This window comes from Rousettus aegyptiacus, unplaced genomic scaffold (assembly GCF_014176215.1).
Source record: "Rousettus aegyptiacus isolate mRouAeg1 unplaced genomic scaffold, mRouAeg1.p scaffold_m13_p_4, whole genome shotgun sequence".
NCBI classification, from domain to species: Eukaryota; Metazoa; Chordata; class Mammalia; order Chiroptera; family Pteropodidae; genus Rousettus; species Rousettus aegyptiacus.
Genome location: NW_023416307.1, coordinates 48,450,967 through 48,476,967, shown reverse-complemented (window position 1 = coordinate 48,476,967; position 26,001 = coordinate 48,450,967). Strand labels below are relative to the sequence as shown.

The following is a 26,001-nucleotide window of genomic DNA, read 5'->3' as shown; positions in this document are numbered from 1 at the left end:
CTAAGCATCTTAGAACACACAGGACAGCTTCCCACAATAAGGACTTCTCTGGCCCCAAATGTCAGTTGTAGTGAGGTTGAGAAACCTGGTGTAGATGAAATAATGTGTGGATGTAATAAGGCAGGCTCTCTGGTTCACAGTAGGTGCTTCATCAATGTGGATTTTTCCCTCCCTCCCTACTGAGTGTCAGCTCTTTATGATTCATCCTCGCGTTGTCCACAGCACCCAGTGCAGGGCCTGGCGCAGAGTGGCTGAATGTTAGGATTTGAAAAAAAGGAAAGAAGGCAAAGAGGAGGACATTCTTATTCTTGCAGGTTCTGTGGCAATGCAGTTGAAGACCCCATTTTGGGATGTGAAGGTACCAGGGTAGTAAGAGGGAGGCAGTTCTTCCCTTGTGATATTATTTGGGAGGGAGGCTGGGGGTTGAAGAGATGGGGCTGAGAGCTGTGTCACGACCCATTCCAGGCAGTGTCTGGCCCTCTCAGGTGCTTGTCACCTGGGCTCATGGACAGGCCACTTTTTGTTTCTGCCTCTGAATCATGGTGCCATGATGAGGAATGTAGCATGATTCAGGTGGTAGGGCTTGACCATGGCAAGCCACCCAAATGACTATTTCAGTAATAACAATATGCACTTTTATGTTTTCCTTTCATCACAGATCTCAAAGCACAGTGCAAACATTAATTAAGGCTCTTGGAATTCCATGAGGCACTGTGTGTAAATATCACTCTCCCCACCTGGCTGAGAAGGTAAACTGAGCCAGGAGAAGGCAGGTGGCGTGGTCAAATACAGTTCAGACCTACTCGAGGCTCCTTCTTGGAGGAGAAGCGGGTATATGGCAGCCCCCCGCCCCCACCTCTCCAACCATGTCTCCTTTCTCCTCTTCCTTAGCCCTCTTGGTGATGCCATGAATGGAAATGGTTTCTTGTTCCCTACTGAGGTGCCTGGCGAGGGCTCCCATGCAGAGGTGAAGGGCATAGGGAGTCCCTCATTCTCAAATATGCCCCCTGACTGCCCAGTGGACTTATCTCTGGGAGGGGGCAGTGAGGGGACAGCCGGGGATGTCAGGAGGGAATCGAAGCCTGGTTTTTCAGAAGAAGGCTGTGGAGGGCGGGTAGCTTTATCTTTTCTTGGAATTTAAAATTAATGCTTTATCTAAAATGTTAACAATAGGTAAATTGGGTTAAGCAAATAAGTATTCCCTGTATTAATCTTGCAAATTTCCTGTAAATTTGAAATTTCTTCAGCATAAAAAGTTTAAAAGAAAAAGAGAAGAATGAATGCCTTTTCCAGAGCCCCAGTTCTTTTCTAGAGCCGCAATGGCCAATGCGGCGAGTGAGTCCAAAAGAAACATTGAAGGAAAAGAAAGAAAACAAAAATGTATTCCTTAAGGAAAAAAAACGTGGCAGGAGAAAACCCCTTCCACTCGAGCATGCAAGTTGTGACTCTTGCTTGTGCTTGCTGTGCTTGCTGGCCTTGCACGTCGGGGCGCTGCAGTGGCGCTGTCGCCCCCCCCCCCCCCCCCCCCCCGCCACCACGCCGACACTGCCCCCTCTGGTGACTCACGCCGGGACCGTTTAAATACCGGGAGCGACCGGCGAGCCGCACTCATGCTGCAGCCTTGAGCCGTTCCACGTCCGTTCTCCTGGCTCCCTCTGGTCGACGGCGGGAGAGCGGGAGCTGAGCTGCTGGTAAGTAGGCGGACCAGCTCCATCTCTCCCCATTTCCTCCTATGTGCTTCGATGGTTCTGGCTATGCCCTCCCCCACCCCTTTTCTGCTGACTCCGCACCCCCCGGGGAGAGACTCCAGAAGGGGCAGGGCTAGCGTGATGCTTGAGGATGCTCTCAGAACGCCATCAAATGCAGCCTGCGCTGTAGGGGTGCATGACCCGTCCCACTACTGCCCAGCGCGCCTGTGGCCACTGCCACCCTCTGCCGATTCCTGACCAGCCTTCACTTGCTCTTCCCTCCAACGATGTCAACTGGGATGCTGAGGAGACGTTTTAGAGGTGCAAAATGCATCCAAAGTTGACCAAATAATCACACCAGTTACTCATCGAGTTTACCTTTTTCTGGAGACTAGCTCCACTAGGGAAGAGTTTCTCTTTTTAAGATTCGGGTTATTTGAACCCACTGCTCTCCTGCCCTGCACTTACTGTGGTGGCCACCGGTTAGCCTGTTCTACATCTGGGTTTGTCCAGGACCGCCAGAGCTTCCTTTATGGGGCTTTTCCAGGTCAGAGATCTTCTTCCTGTCAAAGACTTACAGTTGCTATAAGTGTCTTCAGCAGATGTGCTGGTGCCTGGTTCAGATTTCCAGTTAGGAATTCAGCTGTGGACTCAGAATTGTTCCAGGTTTGTGTGTGGCTTCTGTGACCCCATTCTGGCAGCTTTTCCCTCTAGCCAGACACAGTGTCTGGGTGTGGCCGAGGCTACTGGCTTTGAGCAGGAAGAGTTAGGGCTGGGACTGGATCTGTGATGTGCACTTAAAATTGTGACTGTTGTACCTTTACCAGTGTCTCTGCTCAGACGTAGAGGCAGGAGAGGGGCCAAGGAACCAGCTGTGGAAAACTTTTCTTGAGCTTCCTACTCGTGCCAAAGTGTGAGAGAGCCAGTCTACCTCCAGGGCCATGTGTGTCACCTCAGGGCAGGCTGCAACTCTCTCTTGAGTGACATATCACTCAGACTGAAGGTGCTGGATAGCCATCCGTCACACTCTGGCTTTTACTTTATGATTATTTGGGATCATATCGCCATATTTCAGTTGGCTCTCAGATGATATATTGCTGCACTGGCTCTATAACTTAGATATTCTCTAATAACTGTCACTTCTTTTACTCTGCATTGATTGAACATCTGGGGTACATTCAGGGCTAGACAGTCCCATCTGCCTGTGGTCCTGAGTCAGCGGGGAGGGCCCCGTGCTGATGAGACAAGCATGTGAGAGAGGTTGGACCAGTGGGAAGGGTTCTGAACAGACCTGGCAGAAAGTCAGAGCACCCACAGGGCCAGGGGACACTACCTGGGCTTGCTCAGTAAATGGAGGGGGTGGGGGAGTGCAGATGGGATAGATCCAGATGTAGAGAGAAATAAGAAGGGATAGGAGAGAAGTTATCCCAACTCGATTCTGCCAGTAAACACTCCGAGACTGTGATTACACATGGCAATTTGCTTCCCTAAATCTTGACCACGAAAGCTGGACTGCAGCTTCTGGTTTTATTTCCTCTCTTGGCTTCTGGGATACCAGATTTAGAAACCGCTTCCAAAGGCTTTGATGAGGGCTGATCCATTTCTATCTAATTTAAGCCCCCTAGGTGTTATCCTGAGAAGGAGCTATAGCCCATGGTTTCTTTAATAAAAGCCCAGAGTGGAAGCTTCTCCCTGATCTGCTGGCAAGTTTGCCAGGATCTCCTGCCACTTTTGCCAAGCTAATTACAGCCCTGCTCAGGCCTCTGCAGGAAACTCTACCTCCCTAACCCTGGGACTGGAAAGGACTTGCTTTTTCTTACTCATTTTCTTTTTTAAACAAATGAACAATATTTTGGCTTTGAAGGGTCATGAGAGATGGGGTCAATGATCAAACGAGGTGGCAGATAAGAGCCAGCCTTCCTTTGGGCATCGGGGATATTTTATGTTTGAAGTAGAGCATTCCTAAATTGTCTGTGTGTTGAGATCAACCCCTCTGGTGACCCCTCCTGTTTCTTCCCTCCATTCCCTCTGGCCACTCAGGTGAAATGAGCAAACAAGAGCATCAGAGCAGCCCTAAGGAAGAACATCTCTCAAACTACATAGCTGAAGAGGCACTTGACCTTGGCTCATTATGCTGTAGTGGGTTGTATACGAGCCTGAGATCATTTTTGGATGGAAGGAGCAAAGTCTCCTCTTGTCTCCTTCTAGGCACTGCTAGACACATGGTTGACAAGGACCTGAAGTCTAGTGACAAGGTTCAGGAGTTCATAAGGTTCTATAATTAGGTAGAGCTGTGATCTGGGCGTTAGGAATCTTTAACGGACTCTGCGACCTTGGGCAAGTTCTTTCCTCCTCTCTGTGCCTTTAGTTTTCTCATTTACAAAATGACCAGATAGTCTCGAAAGGCACCTTGTACCTCTGACGTCCTGGTCTATAAGCTCTGCTTCTGGAAGCAGCTTCTACTGCTGGATTCAACTTAGCACAAACTCCAGATTCCTGATGGGGATGCAGAAAGGACCACTGAAGGAAATATTGATAAAAGGAGCTGACCAGGCCAGTGGCCTGACCTTCGGTCTTCCCTATCCTAGGTTCAGTTTCTCTGTTCTCAGTAAGTGATGCTGGTCAGGAGCATGGATCCCAGCAGGTCTAGGCCTTGAGTGGGGATTCCTAGTGCAGACTGTGGACACCTGCATCATAGTCATTTGGCGACTTGGTTTAACATGCAAGGTCCAGACGCCCTGCTCCCAGACCTAGAGATCAGGATCTCTGGGGGTGGAGCCTCCCAAGACCTTGATTTTATGCCACAGCAGAATGAACAATAATTATAAGTAACATTTATTGGGTACACATTTTGTGCCAAGAATGAATTTAAGGGCTTTTCATGTATTAACTCATTTAATCCTCACAGCTACAACTCTATGAGGTGTTTCCCAACCCTATGAAGCAAGCTTCCCAAGGCACTTCCAGGCGATTTTTATGTACTGATCTGGGGGAGGGAGCGGTTACTCCTTGTTTTGTGAGGCGGGGAGGTCTGGATGCACTGAGCCTCCTGGGCAGACAGTGCCTTCATACCCTCGGGACTGAACACCCATGAGCAGCTAGATTGAGGCTGACGCTGGTTATGGGGTAGGGGATAGGTAACCCCTCAATAACTTCAAGCCTGGCATCTCCCTTGGCTGGACAGGGAAACATCTCACTGAAGATGAGGTCACGTTTAGAGAGGCCTTGGTAGGGAGAGGGCACAGGCCTGGGAGAGTGATCTCCTCTCTGGACCTCACTTTCCCCATGTGCACTGAAAGGGGCAGGACCAAAGGCCCCATAAAGCCTCTCTCAGCTCCTGGATCCCATGAAATGGCTATTGACTTTGTGAAACTGCACACTGATTAACTCGTGAGATTGCCTTACCTGGCACAAGGTGGGCCTGAAAGATGAGTGTGAAGGTGGAGCTCAGACAGGTGGCATTGTGCAGTTTGGCATGACCTGCAGGGAAGAGAGGATGAAGAGAATGGTGGGGCTTTGGGCCAAATTTTCCTTCTGTCTCCGGTCAGAAGATATGAGAGCTGCCAAGCGCCTTAGCAAGTCTTTGCAGGACGGGCAACTGAGGGCTGGAGAATTTGCCTAAACTTATACTCAAGCTTAGTATCAAGACTAGAGTAGTACATTCATCTCTCAGGCTCTTTCCAAAAGCTTTGCTCTGTGGCATTGAAATCAGAAGGCGTCTCCTCCCAGGGAACCTCGTATTTAGAGAACGTGAATGATGGTATTAAACCCAAAAAGTCCCAACCCACCAACCAACAAAGCCCAGGGCTTCGAGGCTAATTATGTATTCACTCATGAATCATAGGCTGTTCTTGCTAAAGAGACCCACAGCTGAAGCGCCTGGTCCAAGCACTTCTACTGGGGAGGGACCGTGTTGGAGTGTCCAGGTGAGCTGTCGGTCCACTCAGCTCACGGAATTCCCGGGCCAGCGACAGACGCCAGGCTGTGCCTCCTCCCAGAACAGGGGCTGGAGCAAGTTGCTGCAGTGACTGAAGATGCACTCTGCCCCTTTGGAGAGGAGGGTGTAATTAAGGCAGCTTTGTGGGTCTTTAACTGGCATTTGTCATGGCTGTCAAGCGGCACTGGGTGGCGTGGGCTATTAGGCTGCTGTGTGCTGGGCTCCTAAGGGTGACAGGCTGCCATCTATGCCTGCAATATTTACTGAAAATCCCAGGGCCTGGCTGGCTCTCCAACCCCGCTTCTGCAGTCCCCCCTTCTGCTGAGGGCTTTGCATTGTGTTCGAGGCGGGTTCTTCGGAGGTCCTTTGGAGCAGTCAGTACCAGCTGTGGCAGTAACAAGTGCTGGAAAACAGGAAACCACTGCATGTGCTGCTGGGGTGGGCCCTGCAGACAGAAGGATTTATAAAAAGGAAAATCTGCAAATTCTTACAATATTCGTCAAGCTGAGTGTGGTTCATTTTAAACAACAGTGGCTCTGTTCCCATAAGGAAATTATCTTTTTCCTCCTTCTCCCAAGCCAGGAGGCACTCTGCCTTGGCCCTGGGATGTTTCTGGGGCTGGCCGATGCCCCCTCCCCAGATGGGCAATGCAGACTCAGAGAAGGCCTGAGAGGAGTCCTCAGAGGGGACTTTGTCCACACCCTCATTTACAGATGGAAAAACTGCACATAGACTGCCCTGGGCATTTAATTTAGTGCCCAAGTCTCTGACACTTGGGCTGTGACACCATTTTGAAGCATGCTGGGCATAGGAGTATGCGTTATAAATAAATAAGTGCTAGCTAGCATGTCACCAGGAGCAAGGAGACGTTTACCTTTTGTAAGTTGTCAGTCCAGGGGGTAAACCTCCCACACAAACATATACCAGAGGGATGGGCAAACACCCTCGGACCTGCCTGCACAGACCCCTGGGAGCACAGGTGGCACATTGTTCTGGCAGATAGATCTCATATTCTTGCTCTGGAACTCAGCCTTAGAATCCTAAAGTCTTGGGGATAAACAAGCTGTCAAGAACCTACCAGGTATAGGAATCTTCTCTTCAGCTTCCTTACTGAGTAGTTGCTCAGCCTCTGCTTGAACACTTCCAGGGACAGGGAGCTTGCTTTCTCTATGTGGTTGTCCATTCTGATTCAGACTCTCTTTGGTGGTGAACTGAAATCGGCTACCCCAAACCTTCTGCCCATTGGTTTTGATCTTGAAGCCACACTGAGTAAAGCTGCTTCCTTTTTCCCAGGGCAGTCCTTCAAATATAGTAGGAAAGTACTTATAGGCTCTTCATATCTTCTTTTCTTCTGGCTATTTATCTACAGTTCCTTCAATGGATGCTTGGATGCTCTGGTTTCTGGGTCCCCTTACTATCTTCTTATCCTTCTCTAACAGGCTTTTAAAAGACTGGTTTGTGATTTCCCTTCTTGAAGTTCAAGGTAGAACTGAGCACAATGCTATAGGGGTGGCCTTATCAGGGCACGTGGAGTAATATCATCACCTCCTTTTTTTTTGCACTTAATACTTTTATTAATGCAGTCTAAGATCACATTACCTTTCGTGGGCAGTCTCCATTCTTTGTTACCATCAACAAGCCTTTCTCCTGCACGAATGTTGAGTCACTTTTTCTGTGCTGCCTGTTCAGGCTATTCATTTTATGCTCTCAAATTCTGGACCTTACATTGGTTTACACAAGTTCATCCTTTTAGACGTGTCCATAGTTTAATCTGGACCTGTTTCTTTGTACTGGACTTTGTTGGCCAAGTTATTCTTTCTTTTCTCCCCTGTTGCACGTGCTTAGTCGAACCTTTAATGCAAAAGTACAGCATGTCATGGCTTGGATGGACTGTGAACAAATGAAAAATCAAAGTCTGGGTGGGTGGGAGATGAACTTGGGTTCTCTCCTCAGAGTAAGCTTGTTGAGGGGCAGGGGAGAGGTACATCGAGCTGAGGCCAGATTGGGAAGCCTATATTATTTTGAGTTATGGGCCAGACTCAGGATTCCATGAGCTCAGGGGAACAAAGAGAGGCCAGGGAAATACCTTCTCCACCCAGCCAGTTTATGCCTTATATGCTTTCATCTTAAATTCCTTCCTCTGACTCAGGGTTTTTGCTCATTAAAAGAGGCACTGCATTAACACTCAAAGTATTCACCCAGGAACCTGAAGATCTGGGCTAAGGTCTGAGTCTCAGTTTCCCTGCTTCCTGCATCCCCATAAAACGATGAGAATGTATGATCAGCAGTTCTTAACCCTTTGGGAGTTAGAATCCCTTTTGAACCTCAGATGGAACATGCAGATGCTCCACATATACCCAGAAAACCTTAGTCTCTTCACTGACAATGGTAAGAGTAGAGGTGCTTTGAGGCCTTTCTGTCTACACAGTCTATGTTGTGGATGAGCTTGGAACAACTGCACACATTGGTATAATAGGAAGGCATGGGGGAAGGCAAAGAAGCTTGTTGACCAGACCACAGGGAACGTAAGTTGGGTACGTGGTGATGGGGTTCAGAGGCAAGCCAGAGTGTGGTACCGAAGGCTGACCTTGGCTTACAAATAGCTGCAGTGTCAGTGATCTGACCCTGACTCATATGTGCTCTCTCCCCTTGCACAGGCCATGCCTCTGAAACATTATCTCCTTTTGCTGGTGGGCAGCCAAGTCTGGGGCACAGTGCTGGCTTACTATGGCTGCCCTAGTGAGTGTACTTGCTCCAGGGCCTCCCAGGTGGAGTGCACCGGAGCGCGCATTGTGGCAGTGCCCACCCCTCTGCCCTGGAACGCCATGAGCCTGCAGATCCTCAACACGCACATCACCGAACTCAGTGAGTCCCCATTCCTCAATATCTCGGCCCTCATCGCCCTGAGGATCGAGAAGAATGAGCTGTCCCAAATCATGCCTGGTGCCTTCCGCAATCTGGGCTCGCTGCGTTACCTCAGCCTCGCCAACAACAAGTTGCAGGTTCTGCCGATTGGCCTCTTCCAGGGCCTGGACAACCTTGAGTCGCTCCTTCTGTCCAGCAACCAGCTGGTGCAGATTCAGCCGGCACACTTCTCTCAGTTCAGCAACCTCAAGGAACTGCAGTTGCACGGCAACCACCTGGAATACATCCCTGATGGTGTCTTTGACCACCTGATGGTCCTCAATAAGCTCAATCTGTGCAAAAATAGCCTTACCCACCTCTCACCCAGGGTCTTCCAGCGCCTGGGCAACCTCCAGGTCCTTCGGCTATGTGAGAACAGGCTCTCAGACATCCCTATAGGCACTTTTGATGGGCTGGCCAACCTCCAGGAGTTGGCCCTGCAGCAGAACCAGATTGGCACGCTTCCCCCTGGCCTCTTCCACAACAACCATAACCTCCAGAAACTCTATCTGTCCAACAACCAGATCTCCCAGTTGCCCCCTGGTATCTTCCTGCAGTTGCCCCAGCTCAACCGTCTCACACTCTTTGGGAATTCCCTGAAAGAGCTCTCTCCAGGGATCTTTGGGCCCATGCACAACCTGCGTGAGCTTTGGCTCTATGACAACCACCTCAGTTCTCTACCTGACAACGTCTTCAGCAGCCTCCACCAGTTGCAAGTCCTGATCCTCAGCCGCAACCAGATCAGCTACATCTCCCCGGGAGCCTTCAATGGGCTGTCGGAGTTGCGGGAGCTGTCCCTCCATACTAATGCACTGCAGGAGCTGGATGGCAATGTTTTCCGCATGTTGGTCAACCTGCAGAACATCTCCCTGCAGAACAACCGCCTCAGACAGCTCCCAGGGAATATCTTTGCCAATGTCAATGGCCTCATGACCATCCAGCTGCAGAACAACCAGCTGGAGAACTTGCCCATGGGCATCTTTGATCACCTGGGGAATCTATGTGAGGTACGGCTCTATGACAACCCCTGGAGGTGTGACTCAGACATCATTCCGCTCCGAAATTGGCTCGTGCTCAATAAGCCCAGGTTGGGGACAGACACCCTCCCAGTGTGTTTCAGCCCAGCCAATGTCCGAGGCCAGTCTCTCATCATCATCAACGTCAATGTTGCTGTGCCCAGTGTCCAGGCCCCAGTGATCCCCGAGGTGCCCAGCTACCCAGAAACGCCAAAGTACCCAGGCACACCCAGCTACTCTGAAACCACCTCCACCTCCTCCACCACCGAGTTCACCAGCCCCACGGTGGACCACACTGATCTGACCACCATCACGAGCAGCGATGACCGCGACATAGGGGGCATGACCCGGGCCCAGAGCGGGCTGGCCATTGCCGCCATTGTCATTGGCATCATTGCCCTAGCCTGCTCCCTGGCTGCCTGCATCTGCTGCTGTTGCTGCAAGAAGAGGAGTCATGCAGTCCTGATGCAGATGAAGGCACCCAATGAGTGTTAAAGAGGCAGGCTGGGGCAGGGCTGGGGATCGGGGGACCACTGGAGGATCCGGGAACTTCATCCTTCCACCTCCGCCCCTGGGCCTACAGAGCCATCCTCTGCTCCCTCTCTGGTCCCTGAGAGAAAAGTGTCCCCGACCTTTTCCTGACCTGCTCTTGCAGGACCTTCTCACCACCAGGGAGATCAAGTGGCCACCGGCGAAAACCCTGAGGGGTTTTTAATTCACATCCTTGGGCTTTCTTTAAGAAAACCCCTCGTCCAAAGCCTCACCAGCTCTCCTCCAAGAGCAACTTTCCCTGCGCCTGTGCTCCTGCTGGCCTCTGTAGACTCGCTTATTACATGTCTGCTCACTTTGTGGGACTAGGACTAGTTCTCCACCGGGACAAGTATTCTCCCAAGTATTCTGTAAGTTGATTTCCCTTCTTTTGCTTCTCTTGTTTGTGGCACAGCTCTACTCTGTCCCCTCAAATGAAAGTTCTCCCTTGATTTCCTGCTTCTGAAGGCAGGGTGAGTTCTCTCATCAAAGAAGGCTTCAAACCACTTACCTGGTTCCTTAAGAACTGCCAAGCACCCTGGCTCTCAGGATGCTGTGAAAGAGAGAAGTTAAAAACTTCGCTGCTCAGTTCCTGGAGACAGAGCCATCGTCAACGTCTCTCTTGTGGTTTTTATCCAGGAAAGAAAGAAAGACACCAGTGGAACCAGTTCAGTCTTTTAGAGAATGATATTCCAAATGGGAAATTTTTAGTCCTTTAAGGAATAAAATCATGTAGAGTTTCTGACCCCTACAATTGTTAAAATCAGCTTATTGGAAGTAGATGGAGAAAGCAACCTGGTACCTGGGGGTCTTTGTGTTCACCCCTTAGGTTTTCCTCTTTTAATTGTTTATTTAAAAGTATACCACATACACATAAAAGTGGGAGCATGAAAGTGTATAGTTTGATGGATTTTCACAAACTGCACACACCTGTATAGCTGGCATCCAGAGAGAGAAGCAGGACCTCACCAGTATCCTCCATCCTGGGTTGTTATTGGAGAAGACAGAGGCTTATGGAGATGGCATGGACTCACCTGGGAACTGGCTCCCCCGTGAACCAGGGCAGCCGCTCACTTTTCCCTCAACCAGTCAGCCCTTGCAAATGTCCAGCTGCCGGGGGTAGAGCAGAAGATGTGGGTACACTCTGGTCTAGACAGAAGATTTCATTAATCTCCATACCCTGAGGCACCCAGATTGGCCAGGTCAGAAGCATCTCAACTGCAGGGGCCCATGCAGCCACATATCCTTCCCTGCCAACGAGTTTTCTGCTGCTCATTGGAGGCCTTCCTGCCTGGGCCTTTTATGGGCATGATATGCCGGTATCTGTTTTTAATTTTCACTCACCCTTTGGGGGAAGTGAAATACCTCAGAGATGAGATCCTTTAATTGAACGGCCAAGTGTAATGGAACTTAGTGATCCCTCTAATGTGGTGGCAAAATTCTCTATCAACATTACAGTCAGCTAGAAACAGAACTTCAGAGTCTTAATATACAGCAGAAAATATCAGTGTACACAGATAGATCGCATGGGGTTGGGGCTCTCTGGAGCTCCTCCTGCCCATTGGTCTTATTATAAGAACTGAGTTGTTTAGTCCATGGTTATGTTCTTCCTTGAGTTACAATCACATGAATACTTGCCCTTGCCACCCTTCCTGCTGCACATAGAGTCACACTGGTTAAAAAAATTGTGCTTATGGCAACTCAAATCTTTTTTTGAACAACTGGTCTACCAGTTTAGATGTAAAAGTTCTCCGTGGAGAATTTCAGATGCCCTTGTTTGCCCAGGAAAGAGCTGTAGCCAACAGTATAAAGATTTGGAAATCCTCCATCAATCCTGACTGGCCCTTACTGGTTCCCTCTGGCCCACAAGATAAGTAAAGAAATCCCCTGGGACCTTAGCAGCATGATGCTGACGGGTGCCCACCAAAAGGGTCTAGGAAGGGGTGTGTGCATAAACTAGTGCTCTCAGTAGCTTTCCACTCTTTATTCCAGGGAATCTGAGAGAGAGAGAGCCTGTTACAGGCAAAAGACATCACCTCCCTAAGGTAAATCTGGGTCTTCAAAATGTTTTCAAAATATTCGTAGCAACTGGTGGACATGTATGAAGGCTTGTCAGGGCCCAAAAGGAAGTGAGCTCAGAACTTGAGGCATGAGCATCATTCCACTGCTGGTGGCCTGCCACATCGATCCTGGGGCCAAAAGGGGAAGCCTGGCCTGCTGTTCTCCAGAGAAGAAGCATGGTTGGTACTGCATTCCTTAAGGTGCTCCTTATGAGTCTGCTCTAATGTCTCCTTGTGCAAAAGCACAAGTGGGCCAGAGACGGCAGAGAGGTGGAGGAGTCTTCATCCAGTGTGCCCTGCCAATATGAACCCAGGACCCCTGGGTATTTCCGGCATTGGCCATGACATTGGAGTACCTTCTTTTGGTCCTATATACCAATATGGGTCCCCAGACCAAAGGCTGGCCTGAGGGCAGCTGTCCCAGAGATGACCCCAGCCAGGAGCACCCCAGGTCGGGGTGGTGGACCCTATACCTGACCTTCTGAGCTTGCCATCAGGCCTCCACTTCCTTGACAGGCCTTTTGGCCTCTCTGCACCATGTTGTCTGGTCAAGGAGCTACCAAGAAAGCTGGATGGAAAAGAATCTCAAATTTATTCTGATAGGAGAAAGGAACAGTTAGAACCACTGTTCCTTCAAAAATGCTTTCTGTGCATACTACCCTTTAAAGCACTCGACAGGCATTTATTTTTTTTAGCCCTCACTCTACCCTGGCGCATGAGCACTGCCATTATCCCCCGCTGATAGGGGCTAACAGTGCTCATTCTTCTACAATGTTGTGCAGTAGGCTCTGGGTTTTCCTCCTCTCTTAAAACTTTGTATGAGACCTTTTGGTCCATCCTGAACTTTCATCATTACACTGAAAAAAATGGGAGTCACTTTTTTGTTGCTCCCTATAGTCTTAGCTTTTGAAACCTCACTTGGTACTGGGTGGATCAAAAATCATAAATATAGGGAAAAAAATAAACCCATCCATCTATTAAAGAAAAACTGGTCCCTCTCATGGAAATATTGTTCCCCTCTTTAGAATTTAAAGGTGCGACACAGTTGTCAGAACTTGTCATGGACCACAAGTTTTCACAGCCTTCCAGATGTCAGGGTAGAGCACTTTCAGGAGTTTATTTTCACACTCAGGAAGCTTATGGAGAGCCGACGGCTAGATAACTAGAGCTGGCAAACAGACAGTGGATGTATCCCAGCCTTTATCTGTAAACCTCTTAAAGAAATAAGCCCACAGATTCAACAGTCAGAACTAAATCCTGGTTGTTGGGCAGGTGGTGGTGGTCTTGGGGAGAAATCCATTTCAGAGAGGGTGGGCGGGTGTCCTCCAGGCCAAACTCCTTCCAGTCCAAGCTTTCTCCTTCACCTAAGGCTGGATTTTTCTCACCAACCCATTGCTTTCATGCTGCCTTCGGTCATAGATCATGTTTACCTTGCTTAGAGAATCACTGCAAATAGTCCTAGGTGCTTGGTGATGCATTTAGAGATTTCTAGGTCCTTGGGGTTTTATAGAGTGTGAGCCCTAGTGGGCAAGGTTGGGGGGAGGGTCTGTCTCTGCTGGGGGTCTTTGCTGGATGCTTCTTGTAACAAATTTGGTGAACAGAATCAACAATAAATGGTATACACAGGACACATGTGCTCTTTACGGACGTCTTTGCTGGGGGATCTCACACCTGTTAATTCTACTCTCTTCACATGTATGCAAGGCTGACCTGAGAGCCTTTCATAGAGAATAGATTCCGGGCTGGGAAAAGGCCTTTGGAAAGTGAGTGGGGACCAAAATAAAATAACAAACGATATATATATAAGCCACTGTGACTGGAAGGGGCCTTAAGAATAGATTAGACACATTTTATAGATGAAGAAAGTGTGATCAAGACAGGAAATGAATTTCCCATTGTCACCTAGTGAACTAGTGGCTGAACTTGCTCTATAACAAGGCCTCCAGACGCCCAGGCTAGAGTTTCTTCTATGTCACCAGAAAGGCACTGAAGTTCGCTCAGCATTGGTTTAATGTGCACATGCTCACACCTGCATGCACAGGCACACAGGCTTAGGTGAGTAGGACTATTCTGCACCTTTGGACTCCTATCAGTGCTTAGCATCAGGCTCAGTGAATCACACGCTCTCAGAAGACACCATCTGTGTGAAGATGACTTCCTCTAACTGTCCAGGTGGCCCCAGGACAATTACAGGGCTCCAGGTTCCAGGGCTGCCACCGCTGCCGGCACAGACCCAGTGCTTAAGAGGGAGCTGATCCTCTCTGCTCTTCCTGTATTCCACTGCTATAACCAGGAACAGCGCCTTCAAACCTAGGCTCTCTAGGCAATTAGATCCCTTCTGCCAGGTGTGAGCCTGTCCTAGGAGGCTAGATGTGGACAGGGGTCAAGAATGTGTTCAGTATATTGGGGGGGGGGCTGGCTCCTTTCTATGACTGGGGGCGGGGCCTTGATCTGCTTCCCTAACCACCGCACCTGTCCACTCAGACAGGTTTCTAGAATTTTGGATAGTGGAGGAAGGAGTTAAAGTCTTCATCCCATCTCCCAGAAGATCCCTGGAGTTCTTAATGCAAGCCTCCTCTCCACACATGCACATGTGCTCTTCCAGCTGCACACATCTGCAGTTTAATTTCACACGCATGCATGCACGCACACACGCCTTGCCAGGCCCTCTGTCACACCCATTCCACAGCTGACAATGAAGAGGTTTGAAGGACTGGTTAGTTAGCTGAAGAACCAGGATTCAAACCCAGATTTGTGGCAGGCCAGATTTATCTTGTTCACCATGACATTGACAAACCGACAAGCTCTTTCTGTCATTGCCTTAAGAACTTGTTCTGCTAGCCTGGTTGTGAGTCTTCTACAGAGCCATGCCACCTCCCCTCAGGCACCCTGCCCCTGCCAGCCTTGGTGCTACTGAGAGTGGAGCAGGGAGCATTTTGTTCATAGCCTTTCTCCCCTCTTACATATTCCCATTTTTCGTTGCCTATGGATTGGTAATATGTCTCCACTGAAAAATGCTTCCTTGCTACACTCTATTAGACTTTTGCAATTTTACTGATGCAGTCTGCTCACATACAAAAGAAACATTAGTTTGCACCTGAAGAAAGAGTGACATAAATATTAATACCATGCAATGAGTTTAAAAGCTATCCAAATACTTTGAATGGTAGACTCTGGGCATTGAAAATGATCTTAGATTGCTTATTTAAGTCATCTCTTCACTCTGCACCCCTGAAAACACACACACTCTCTCTCTCTCTGTCTCTCTCTGTCTCTCTGTCTCTCTGTCTCTCTCTCTCTCTCTCTCTCTCTCTCTCTCTCTCTCTCTCTCTCTCTCTCTCTCTCTCTCTCTCTCTGTCTCTCTCTTCACCTTGTTCTGAAGCCCCTGGATGAACACCTCGAGAGACAGGATAATCACCACCTCCCAAAGCAACTTCTTTCATCCTTAGATAATCCTAGGGTAAAAATGGTCCTCACCATATTGAGCCAAAATTAACCTCCCCAAGATTTTCCCCATTTAACTCATCAAAGTTTTAGAAAGTTAGCTTATTAAACAAACAAACAAACAAAACAACAAACCTACACTATCTTAGAATTGTTTCTGGCGTTGAGACAAGCAGGTGCCTGCGGCTGGCTCTCCAGAGAAGGTCTGGCTCCTGGGATCCAGCTTGGCCTTTTGTAAGGAGAGGTCTGAACTTGAACCCCTAGTCCCAGTCCTCGCTCCTGGAGCAGCCTACTGGGAATTTTCTATGGCCTGGTGGGTGCCTTGGGGGGTCCTAAATGTTCCAAGCCTGTGACCTTAGCTAGATTTTGGCCCCAGAGGCTATCTGTCTAGGGGAGCAATTCAGGATCATTTTGTAATCTTCAGAGGCCTTGCGCATATTCTCTCTTGTCCTGTGACCTGAGTGACATTCCGGGAACCCTCAGGCCACGTGAGGGGAGGGACTACTTCCTGGAACTTTGATCCGTGCCAGGTTGCTGGGTCCACACTGACCACAGACCACACCAGACACCTTCTGCTCCCAAGGAAGAGCCAGGGAAGCCAGTCCCTGACTGCCCAGCCCCTCACGGTAGGTCTCCCAGATCTGTGGGAGGAATCTGGGGTCCTGGCTAGGGGGCAGGGGAGGGGCTGGCAACTCCTCCCAGGGTTCAGAGCATGTCCCCAACGCCAGGCAGGCTGCAGTGCCTGTGTCCCCTGGGAAGAGTCCCTGAGCTACTCTGCCAGGGTGGTGCTGGGCTGAGGCAGGAGGCAGCTCGCGGCAGGGGGACTCTGAGATAAAGACCCGCTCCCTGTGCTCGAGCAGCCCACAGTGAATGGCTATAAACAGAGTGACCATCGTCCAAGTTTGTCTGGTCCCACCCTAGTTTGTGCCTGTCATCCTGGCATATCAATAGCTCCCCTTTCATTTCCAGAAGTGTTCTGGATTTAAGTATATAGTCGCTCTAGGAATAAAACGTGTTTGTGGCTATCTTTTATTGAATATTTACTATTTGCTAGGCACTGTGTTAAGTGCTTTGTATTTATGATCTAATTTAGCGTATTCATCATCTAACTGAGTTCTAAATTTAACTCTAAGGGATGAGGTTGTAATTACAGATGGAGAAATTGAGGCTTAGAGAGATGGAGAGACCTGCCCAGGCCCACACAATGAGTAGGTAGCAGTGTCAGAATTTGAACGCCACTAAGCAGGATGAAGAGTAAGACCTGAGATTCAGGATCATGAGAACCATGAGCACATTCTGTTCATTTCAGCACACAGGGCCTGGACACCTTCTCTGTGCTCAGCCCCGAGCCAGGTGTTGGGGTGCGCATCCAGGTAGAAGATGCTGCAGGGCTCACAGTCAGGTGATGCAAACGACTAGAAGACAGAGTAGAAGGACCAAGCGGTCAACAGAGAATGTGAGCGACTTGTGGAATCCAAAGAAGGTATAATCAGGGAAGGCTTTGGGGAGAAGCGTGAGTAGTGCTGGACTGTGGTAGGCAGGTAGGTAGGATGGAGACAGGGAGCAACAGGGAGAGGAAGGCACAGGCATTCTAAAGTGTGAGGGGCTGGGTGAGTGGCAGTTAGAGCTGGGGCCCTATGCAGAGAATTTGAAGAAAGGACGGTGCCCAGTTTACAGCCTCCTCTTATTTCAGATTGTTAGCTATCTTCTCTCCAAGAATGCTACCACAGCTGATAGACAAGTTCCTTTGAGCCTTTGCAATTTGCAAAGGAAGGAACAAAATCATGTAAGCCCCTATTATATGCCTGGGATTGTGCTGCATGTTTTATAAAATTATCTCAATTTTTATAAGAACTTTCAACTTTATTATAAAAGTGAGAACGGTTATTTTAAAAATGTAGAAAAAGTATGATTAAGCAAAAAGAAAATATTTAAACCACCCATAATTCTACTGTTCAGAGATAATTATGGCAAATATTTTGCATATAATCTGAAGCTATGGAGGGGCCCATTTGAGAATTATTTCATTTACTTCTATGTGTGTTGGAAGGGGCTTTCTATGAATGACAAAAGATACTCCTCTCTGATCTCTTAGGAAATTCCAAGGATTTTTGGAGCTCTGTGCCAGGAACCAGGATGAAGACCAAATACATATTTCTTATTATATCACAATATAACAAAGTCAGTGCCAGTTATCTCATTTAATTGCTGCGATAACTCTTAACAACACTGTAATTTAGATAGTACTAATTTATAAATGCAGAACCTGGGATTCTGCAGGATCACTTTGCTGTCTGGGACATACCAAGCAGCAGGTTGGGGAGGGCTGGCCCTGTACTCAGCCCACATCGGGTCTGACTGCCTCAGCCACTTGACTTATTTTCCTGGGTTGAAAGGAAAGGAAACTGAGGTCCGGGAGCAGCAGGTCTTCCCTGGGGACCTGCATAAGACAGTCAGCAGATCTGGGCTCCCATTACTTTCTGGAAAGAGTGACTGTTAGTACTGTGGTGGATGACAGACTGGCTTGTGGCTCACACAGAAATGTACCAAGCCAAAAGCAATTTGAGAAGAGGAAAGAGTCCATTTGCAACCAGTAACCCCACCTCTCCCATCCCCACTCCTACCACCCTCCCCCCCCAAATCCAGACTTCCTTGGCTTGCTGAGAGCATGGAACATTTTTGTGGGTATTTCTGGTTTCTGCATAAATGCAGAGGTGGTTTTCGAATGAGAAGCAGGACTTTTCTGGCTGCTGTCCCGCTGTCCCCGCTGGTGCCGGCCTCCACTTTGCCTAAGCAGGGGCACTTCTCATCTCCAGAGCCCCCAGTGATCTACTCTTGAGGGAGGGAGCCCGAATCCAGAGCCATCAGATCTGTGCTCCACTAAACCAAAGACAAAACAATGACACGTTTCTCTTGACTAGAATGAAAGAGCCAGAAAAAGTGCCGTAGAGAGTCATAAACCTCCTTGGTCCATAAATGAAGTACTCGGATGATCTCATCAGTCATTTTATAGCCAGCCTCTGTGAGACTACTTCAGAACAAAGCTGTGGCTGGCCGGAACTCAGAATAATCAGGGTCACCAATGTTGCTGAGTATACAGTGTACTAGGCTTTGGGTTTGGAACTTTCAAAGCATAGTCTCACTCAATCCTCAGAACAACCCCACAAAGAAGGTAGTATTGAAGTTCACTGTTTTGAAGATGAGGAAATTGAAGCACAGAGAGGTTATCTAGTTTAGCCAAGGCCACACAGTTAATAAAGGATAGAGACAAGATTTGAACTCAGACAGACTGAATCCAGAGCACAAACTCTTAGCCATTCTGGAGTGCTAGGAGAATGAGTTGAGCTAGAAGTGAATCATTTGGAAATTATCCATGTTCCATATACTCACCGTGAAGTACCATTCCCTGTTTCTTCCTGCTCCAGTAGACAGGTGCAAGAGGGGTCTCGCCCTGAACTTTATGTGGCCCTCCCCTCCACCATGAAACTACAGGGGTGAGAAGTTTGCAAGATGAAAGGGACATGCTCATCAGAGGCTATGACCCATTTTAAACCATGTTTCAAGTACCCAGACTCCATCCTGTGCGGTTTGCCTCCCTGGATCCATCTTCCTTAGGCTGACCATGTCATGGAAGTTCAGGCCCTTAGGCATGTGGGGTTTCTACTTGCAGTACTGGAGTAGGGTGGGAAGAGTAGGGGAGAGACAGCAGGTGAGCGCCCTTATGTATGTTCATCTTGGATCCTGCGAATGTGAGCAGGCCTGTCCATCCACACTGATTTCACTATCATGGTGTGGAGCCTCAGGGTGTCACGGCAAGCACCTTGCTTAGAACTCAGACTGTCAGGACTGATCCTGGCTCCTCACTTAGCTGTGTGCCCTTGGACCAGTTGCTGTGGCTCTGGGACCCCTGTTTCCTTGTTCTGGGCACTTCTAGATTTGCTCTGCATGTCGAGATGTATGTGTAGGAGCTTTGGGAACTGGCAAGTGGGAGCAGCACCCCCAGCTCTGCCTCCCACATCAGAGCGCTTCCCTACTCTCTCCCTCACCCGCTCAGCTCAGGCAAAAGCTGACTCGCCTACAATTGATTTTCTGTGTCACTGATGCCATAGTTTTAATTTAAGTCCTGAATCTCAAGTTACTTCCTTCACTGGAAAATTCTAAAGCATATATTTCCAAATGACAGTGGATTAGAAGTTAGAGGCACAGGCCAGGGGAAAAGGGGACACCTTGTCACGCTGGCTCAGTAGGTGAGACACATTCTCCCCATGAGGCTTTAGTTTTCTTTTCATCTGCATTTCCTGCCTTGGCCCCAGCTTTCCTGGCTGGAGCTATGGGAAAACCCAAGCCCCACTGTGGATGCCCTCTCTATGAGGAGGCTGTCCAGGTGGCCCCCAGGGCCCTCATGCCCCTTCTGGTGGAATTCTTTTCTGAAAACTGCCTGTGAGGACCAAGGACTGAAGGAGTTAGCAAACAAAAGGGGACAGGCCTGTGATAACATTATAGCATATTAAAGGTAGGAATTGCTTCCCTCATACCCTCAGGAAGACGAGGATTGGAGGCCACTCTTACGGCCTGGCTGGTGGTCACTCACTCTTGGCTTGAACCCTTTCAGGGGTGGGCCGCTCTGCCTGTCAGGTGCGGAGGGGTTGGTTCAACAAACCCTAATCAAACCCACTGTGTCAATACTGTGCTGGATGCTGAGCGTGGTGAGATGAGTAAACCCACCTTCTTTCCAAGAGGACCACCACGAAAACCCTGCATTTCAGAGGACTATTCTAGGTGTAAAGATAGAGAAGCACACTGCCAGGTGCCTTGTTTCTGGGGTCAGGGAAGGAGTCTGTCAGGATCCCTTGGGGTTTTGGGGAGGATCTCTAGGGGCGGCCCAGGTGGCAGGTGTGATGGGACGGTGGCTGCTTCTCGTCTGTATTCTATGCACACACTCTTTAGAGGATAAAGCGTCAGGCTAAAGCTGAACTCTGTAACTGCCGCTCTAGGGCATGTGGAACCAGGAGGCGCACACTTATCTGAGGCTCGTTCATTTCCCCCTGTCCTGAGCGGCAGGTAGGCACAGGGACTGTCAGAGTTCTTCCCTACCACCGTGTAAAATTCATCTCCTGGGACTTACTCAAAATCTGTGTGTGCATCAGAAGAGCCTCTAGGGAGGCATGCACTTTCTCTGGGAGAAATTGTCCCTTCTTTATTGATTAGGCAGAAGAATTCCTGGAAAAACTGAGTGTCTGAATGGGAGGAGGGGACGGGGACTTTTGTAAGCATCATGTTTGCTGGAGACTTTCAGAGATGGAGCCCTTTAACTCAGAAGCTGAATTTTGCGATGGAGGAGGGAGCCAGAAGAGCCAGATAGGGGTCAAGATGCTTCTACGGGGAGCCAATTGTGAGTTCTCACTGAGGACAGATAAACTGAGAAAATTTGGGATTTTTTCTTCCTCCCTCCCTCCCTTCCTTCCCTCTGTATCTCAAGGGCATTTTGTTTTAACTACTTTTTTTACCGTACAAATAACCTTTTCTGTAATGATGGTGGCTTGTAACCTTTAACAATAATTAATTTACATAATTAATACTCTATGTCAGACACTGATCTAAAACCTTTACCTATATTTACTCATTTAATCCTCAATTACCCTAACACAATAGGTACTATTATTATCTCCATTTTACAGATAAGGACATTGAGGTACAGATTAAGTAACATACCCAAGGTCACTTAGGTAGGACGTGATGAATCTGGAATTTGCATTTATGGAAGCTGGACCACTGCAAGCCCTGTAAACGATGACGTTAGAGCAGTAGTGACCTGGGAGGTGTACGCTCCCTAATGGGGCAGCTAAGCTCCAGTTGATCTTCTCACATAGGAATGAGCCCACTGTCCCTAAGTCGTCTTGAAATCTGGACTTTTAGTGTGATATTTCTCAAATTTTGCATGACTAATGAATGGTTCATACATAAAAAGGACTGAGAAATAAACAAAACACACTCATAAGCTGCGTCCCAACTTGTGACCTGTGGGAAGATGCTGGCATTTTTTAAACAATTGACATTTAGTCAGTTAAAAACCTGGTCCCCTTCTCTTATTTAAAACAAAAGCCAAAAACCAAAACCCTCCTGGTTTGTGGAATCCCTGCATCCGTCCACACAATGTTGGGGTTCCACGGCCTCCAAACATTTTGGAGTTCCAAAATGCTCTCCTCCCGCCTGCAGCACCCCAGCCCTCACCACCACGAAACTGGTGGGGTGCTGCAGGTGGGAGGAGAGCATTTTGGCAGCAGTACTGAGGAGCCTGACTACTCATTTCAAAATAAAAGCGTGCCGTGTCGCCGTGGCAGCTCTCACTCTCAGCGGCCGTGCAAAGAGCAGATGGTAAAATCTCTTTGCGATTAGGAATGTGCCGAGATCTGGAATCTCAAGAAGAGTTATGGTTTAAAAATTTCCAACTCAGGAATAATCTGCTCTACTTTTACATATTGTTTTAAAAATTCCACAATACCCATAGTCTCCTTTTATAACTCTCTTTCACGCCTTTTCTGCCTTCTTTCTGTCTCTTTCTCCAATCTGGAAAGAACAAAGGCAGTCCAGGAGACCCGGTTCTTGGTCCTGCCACTAACCTGCAGGGTGGCCGTGGACAGGCCACATGACACCCTTGCTGTCAGGAGGTCAGAAGCCTGGTCTCACTAAACTTGCAAGGCTCTGTGAGGTAGTATGAAAACACGCATTAAAAACATAAACTGCTGTCCAAATGGATGGCCTTCCTGACAGAACAAATCCCCGTCTTCAGGCTCCCCGCCCAGTGCGCTGGTCACCGAACCACACCACCCTCGATAAAGGCACCACTTCTGTTCTCTTCCCACTCGGATCTAGGAGATGCTTCCTGGAGCCTGGCTGTGCTGGGCCTGCCTCCTGCTCCTGACCAGGCTCGCCCAGCCCTGCCCCGTGGGGTGTGACTGCTTCGTCCAGGAAGTGTTCTGCTCCGACGAGGAGCTGGCTGCCATCCCGCTGGATATCCCGCCCCATGCCACAGACATCGTCTTTGTAGAGACCTCGTTCACTACGGTGAAAGCCAGGGCCTTTGGCGGCAGCCCCAACCTGACCAAGGTGGTCTTCCTCAACACACAGCTCAACCACTTGGAGCCAGATGCTTTTGGAGGGCTGCCCAGACTTCGGGACCTGGAGGTCACTGGCAGCGCCTTTACCAACCTCAGCATTGACATCTTCTCCAATCTGGCCTCGCTGGGCCAGTTCACCCTCAACTTCAACATGCTGGACGCTCTGCCTGAGGGCCTCTTCCACCACATGGATGCCCTGGAGTCCCTCCAGCTACAGGGCAATCAGCTCCAGATCCTGCCTGCGAGGCTCTTTCAGCCTCTGAAACGCCTGAGGACCCTCAACCTTGCTCAGAACCTTCTGGCCCAGCTGCCCGAGGAACTGTTTGAGTCCCTTGGCAGCCTGCATACCCTGAGGCTCAGCAACAATGCACTGTCTGGCCTGCCCCAGCGCGTGTTTGCCAAACTGGGCAGCTTGCAGGAGCTCTTTCTGGACGGCAACTCCATCTCAGAGCTTCCCTCGGAAGTGTTCTCGCAGCTCTTCCGCTTAGAGAAGCTGTGGCTGCAGCGCAATGCCATTAGGCACCTACCACCATCCATCTTCTCCTCCTTGGGCAAACTGACCTATCTGAACTTGCAGGGCAATGCACTGCAGATGCTGCCTGCCAGCCTCTTTGCTCATAGCCCAGGCCTGGTCGGCCTATCCCTGTCCCACAATCAGCTGAAGACCGTAACCGAGGGAACCTTTGCCAACTTGTCGAGACTCAGTTCCCTCACTCTCTCACACAATGCCATCACCCACCTCCCGGCCGGCATCTTCAGGGACCTCGAGGAGTTGATCAAGCTCTACCTGGGCAGCAACAACCTGACAGCCCTGCACTCAGAGCTCTTCCAGAACCTGTCCAAGCTTGAGCTGCTCAGCCTCTCCAGGAACCTCCTGACCACGCTCCCAGAGGGCATCTTCGACACCAACTACAACCTGTTCAACCTTGCCCTGCACGGCAATCCCTGGCAGTGTGACTGCCACCTGGCCTACCTCTTCACCTGGCTGCACCAGTACAGCGACCGGCTCTTTAACATCCAGACCTATTGTGCAGGCCCTGCCTACCTGAAGGGCCAGGTGGTGCCTGCCTTGAGGGAAGAGCAGCTGGTGTGCCCCGTCACCCGGGATCACTTGGGCTTCCAGGCTCCGAGGCCAGAGGACAGGGAGCCGGGGGGCAGCTGGGATCTGGCTGTGGAGGAAAAGGCGGCCCGGAGCTGGTGCACCTACAGCAACCCTGAAGGAACTGTGGTGCTTTCGTGTGACAAGGCTCAGTGTCGCTGGCTGAATGTCCAGCTGTCTCCTAGGCAGGGCTCAGACTCCCCAGGACTGATGTACAATGCCAGCCAGGAGTGGGACTTGAAGTCAAGCTGTGGCTCTGTGAGGGTCACTCTGACTATCGAGGCTCAGACAGGGGAGCCCCAGGTGCTGGGCGTACAGAGCCAGGAGCCTGGGCAGTTGGCTTCTGGGGCCTCACCAAGCAAGAGGTAGGGCAGAGGGGAAGCTGAATGTGGTTTTTCAGATGCACGGGATAGAGGTACATGTCCAAGGTGGGGGAGGTGGAGGTGGCCACGTCCACCGCCTAGAGTCTCCTCCTCTTCATTCTTCATCATCCCCTCTCTGAGTCTGAGATTTAACAAGGCCTTCCTCAAGCTTTGCAAAGCACCCATTAAAGCTGCATCATGGGTTGGAGAATAAAATAACACTGCTCCTCTAGTGTTTTTCTATTATTTAATACCCACCACACCTTCATCCCTGCCCTGAACTTCCAACCCGGAAGTACTATTTTACAAAATGAAGCCAACCCAGTTTTAAAACCCAGTTCAAACGCCAAATGTCTGTTTCTACTTCTCTGGCAATTTGTTTTTAACTGGTGTAGGAGTGGTAGAAGCAGAGGTGATTAGAAAGATGAGGGGCAGGGGTCTGACCTCGGTGTGCGGGGCACTCATGTTGCCAGCGTCGAGAACACAGGATGCGAGGCGCCTTGGGAAGGTAAACACCGGCTGTTAGGCTTTTACCACATGAAGTCCCCAGAGCAGGAGCTGTGGCTTTGCATGATATGCAGACAAAGTGGCTGCTCCCTGAGGAGACAGAAAATGGCTGAGGGGAGAGGCAGAAAGGACGGCGAGCTGGGTGGGCTGCAGTTCTTAGCTTTTTCACAGCCCTGTGGGGCAGTCAAGCACTGATATTCTTCTCCCTTGGTTTCCAGGACACTCCCCTTTTCCTAACCTTGGCCATTCTCTCAGTCTTCCCCGGCTATCTCTTCCATGCTGGTCTCCTCAGGGATGGCTGTCGTTTGGCCTCTCTGGGCAATTTCAAGCATGCCCCTGCAGTTGGATGCCACCTGATGCTGATGACTCCAAATTTCTATCTTGGGCTCAAGTCTTTTTGGCTTCATGCTGAGCTATCTGCCTGCTCAGCAGCCCTGTGTTCTATCATTGCAGCCACAAATATGTCTAAACCGAACTCTGTCCCCAACTCCTCCTAGATTCCATCCAGCAAACTGCCAAGCCCAGGAGCTGGGAGTGTTCTCCAATCTCTCCTCCCCCTTAATGCTCATGGCCAACTAGTCAATGGATGCTTCCGAGTATCCCCCTCTCCATTTTTCCTTTCCCATTCCCAGGGAGGTGCTTTATTTCCCTGTACTGAACCATCCTGCAGCCTCTTACCTTGTTTCCCTGCCTGCAGTGTGGACTGGCTTGAGTTAAATGCTGGGGCGGGGGAGAGAGAAATAAACAAAATGTATAGCAGGCCCTCCAGTTGCTCAAGCTCTAGTGGGAGAGATCAGACAAAGATGCATGGGACAAAAACATAAGCATGGAGAATTTGGTGCTGGGAAAGCCCTGGAGAGTTCTGGGGAGGTGGAGGCCTGGGCTAGCACATACCTCAGGGAAGGCTGTATCTGATCCCAGGCCTTGAGGGGGCAACAGACAGCATAAGGAGGGTACTAGAGATGTGCGCAAGAGAGTGTGAGCCAAGGGATGGAGACAGGCCAGCGGTGAGGTCAGGGCAGCAGGTGTATGGGGAAGGCTACTGGTGAGAGAGGGGAAGAGGAAGGGCTGGAAAGCCAGCTGGAGCTAGGTTATGTAAGGCCTTGAAGGGCCACCTGAGAAGTTTGCATATTTATTAAGGATGCCTGGCAGTTAGTTATTAAAGGACTTTATGCAGAGGAGGGCCACGCTTCTGCCTGTGCTTTAGACAGTTGGCTGAGTGCAGTTTGAGGAGAGCAAGTGGCAGGAAAAAGGTGAGGACTCTTGCCCAGCTTGAGATGAGAGCCACGAGGGCCAGGAGTGCTAAGTAAATAAAATGAAAAGTTTCAGTATCCAAAC

General features: G+C 49.6%; 2 protein-coding genes across 2 annotated transcripts; both read left to right on the top strand.

The window, feature by feature from the left end:
* The first annotated feature begins 1,625 nt into the window (after positions 1 to 1,625).
* Positions 1,626 to 10,040, top strand: LRRC15 (leucine rich repeat containing 15). The gene is made up of 2 exons (XM_016136246.2): positions 1,626 to 1,691; positions 8,283 to 10,040. Exon 2 carries the CDS (start codon positions 8,286 to 8,288, stop codon positions 10,038 to 10,040), a length of 1,755 nt encoding a protein of 584 aa, XP_015991732.2. The 5' UTR covers positions 1,626 to 1,691; positions 8,283 to 8,285.
* A 6,057-nt stretch (positions 10,041 to 16,097) lies between these two features.
* On the top strand, positions 16,098 to 24,388 carry CPN2 (carboxypeptidase N subunit 2). The gene is made up of 2 exons (XM_016136355.2): positions 16,098 to 16,203; positions 22,451 to 24,388. Exon 2 carries the CDS (start codon positions 22,454 to 22,456, stop codon positions 24,161 to 24,163), a length of 1,710 nt encoding a protein of 569 aa, XP_015991841.2. The 5' UTR covers positions 16,098 to 16,203; positions 22,451 to 22,453; the 3' UTR covers positions 24,164 to 24,388.
* The last annotated feature ends 1,613 nt before the right edge of the window (positions 24,389 to 26,001 follow it).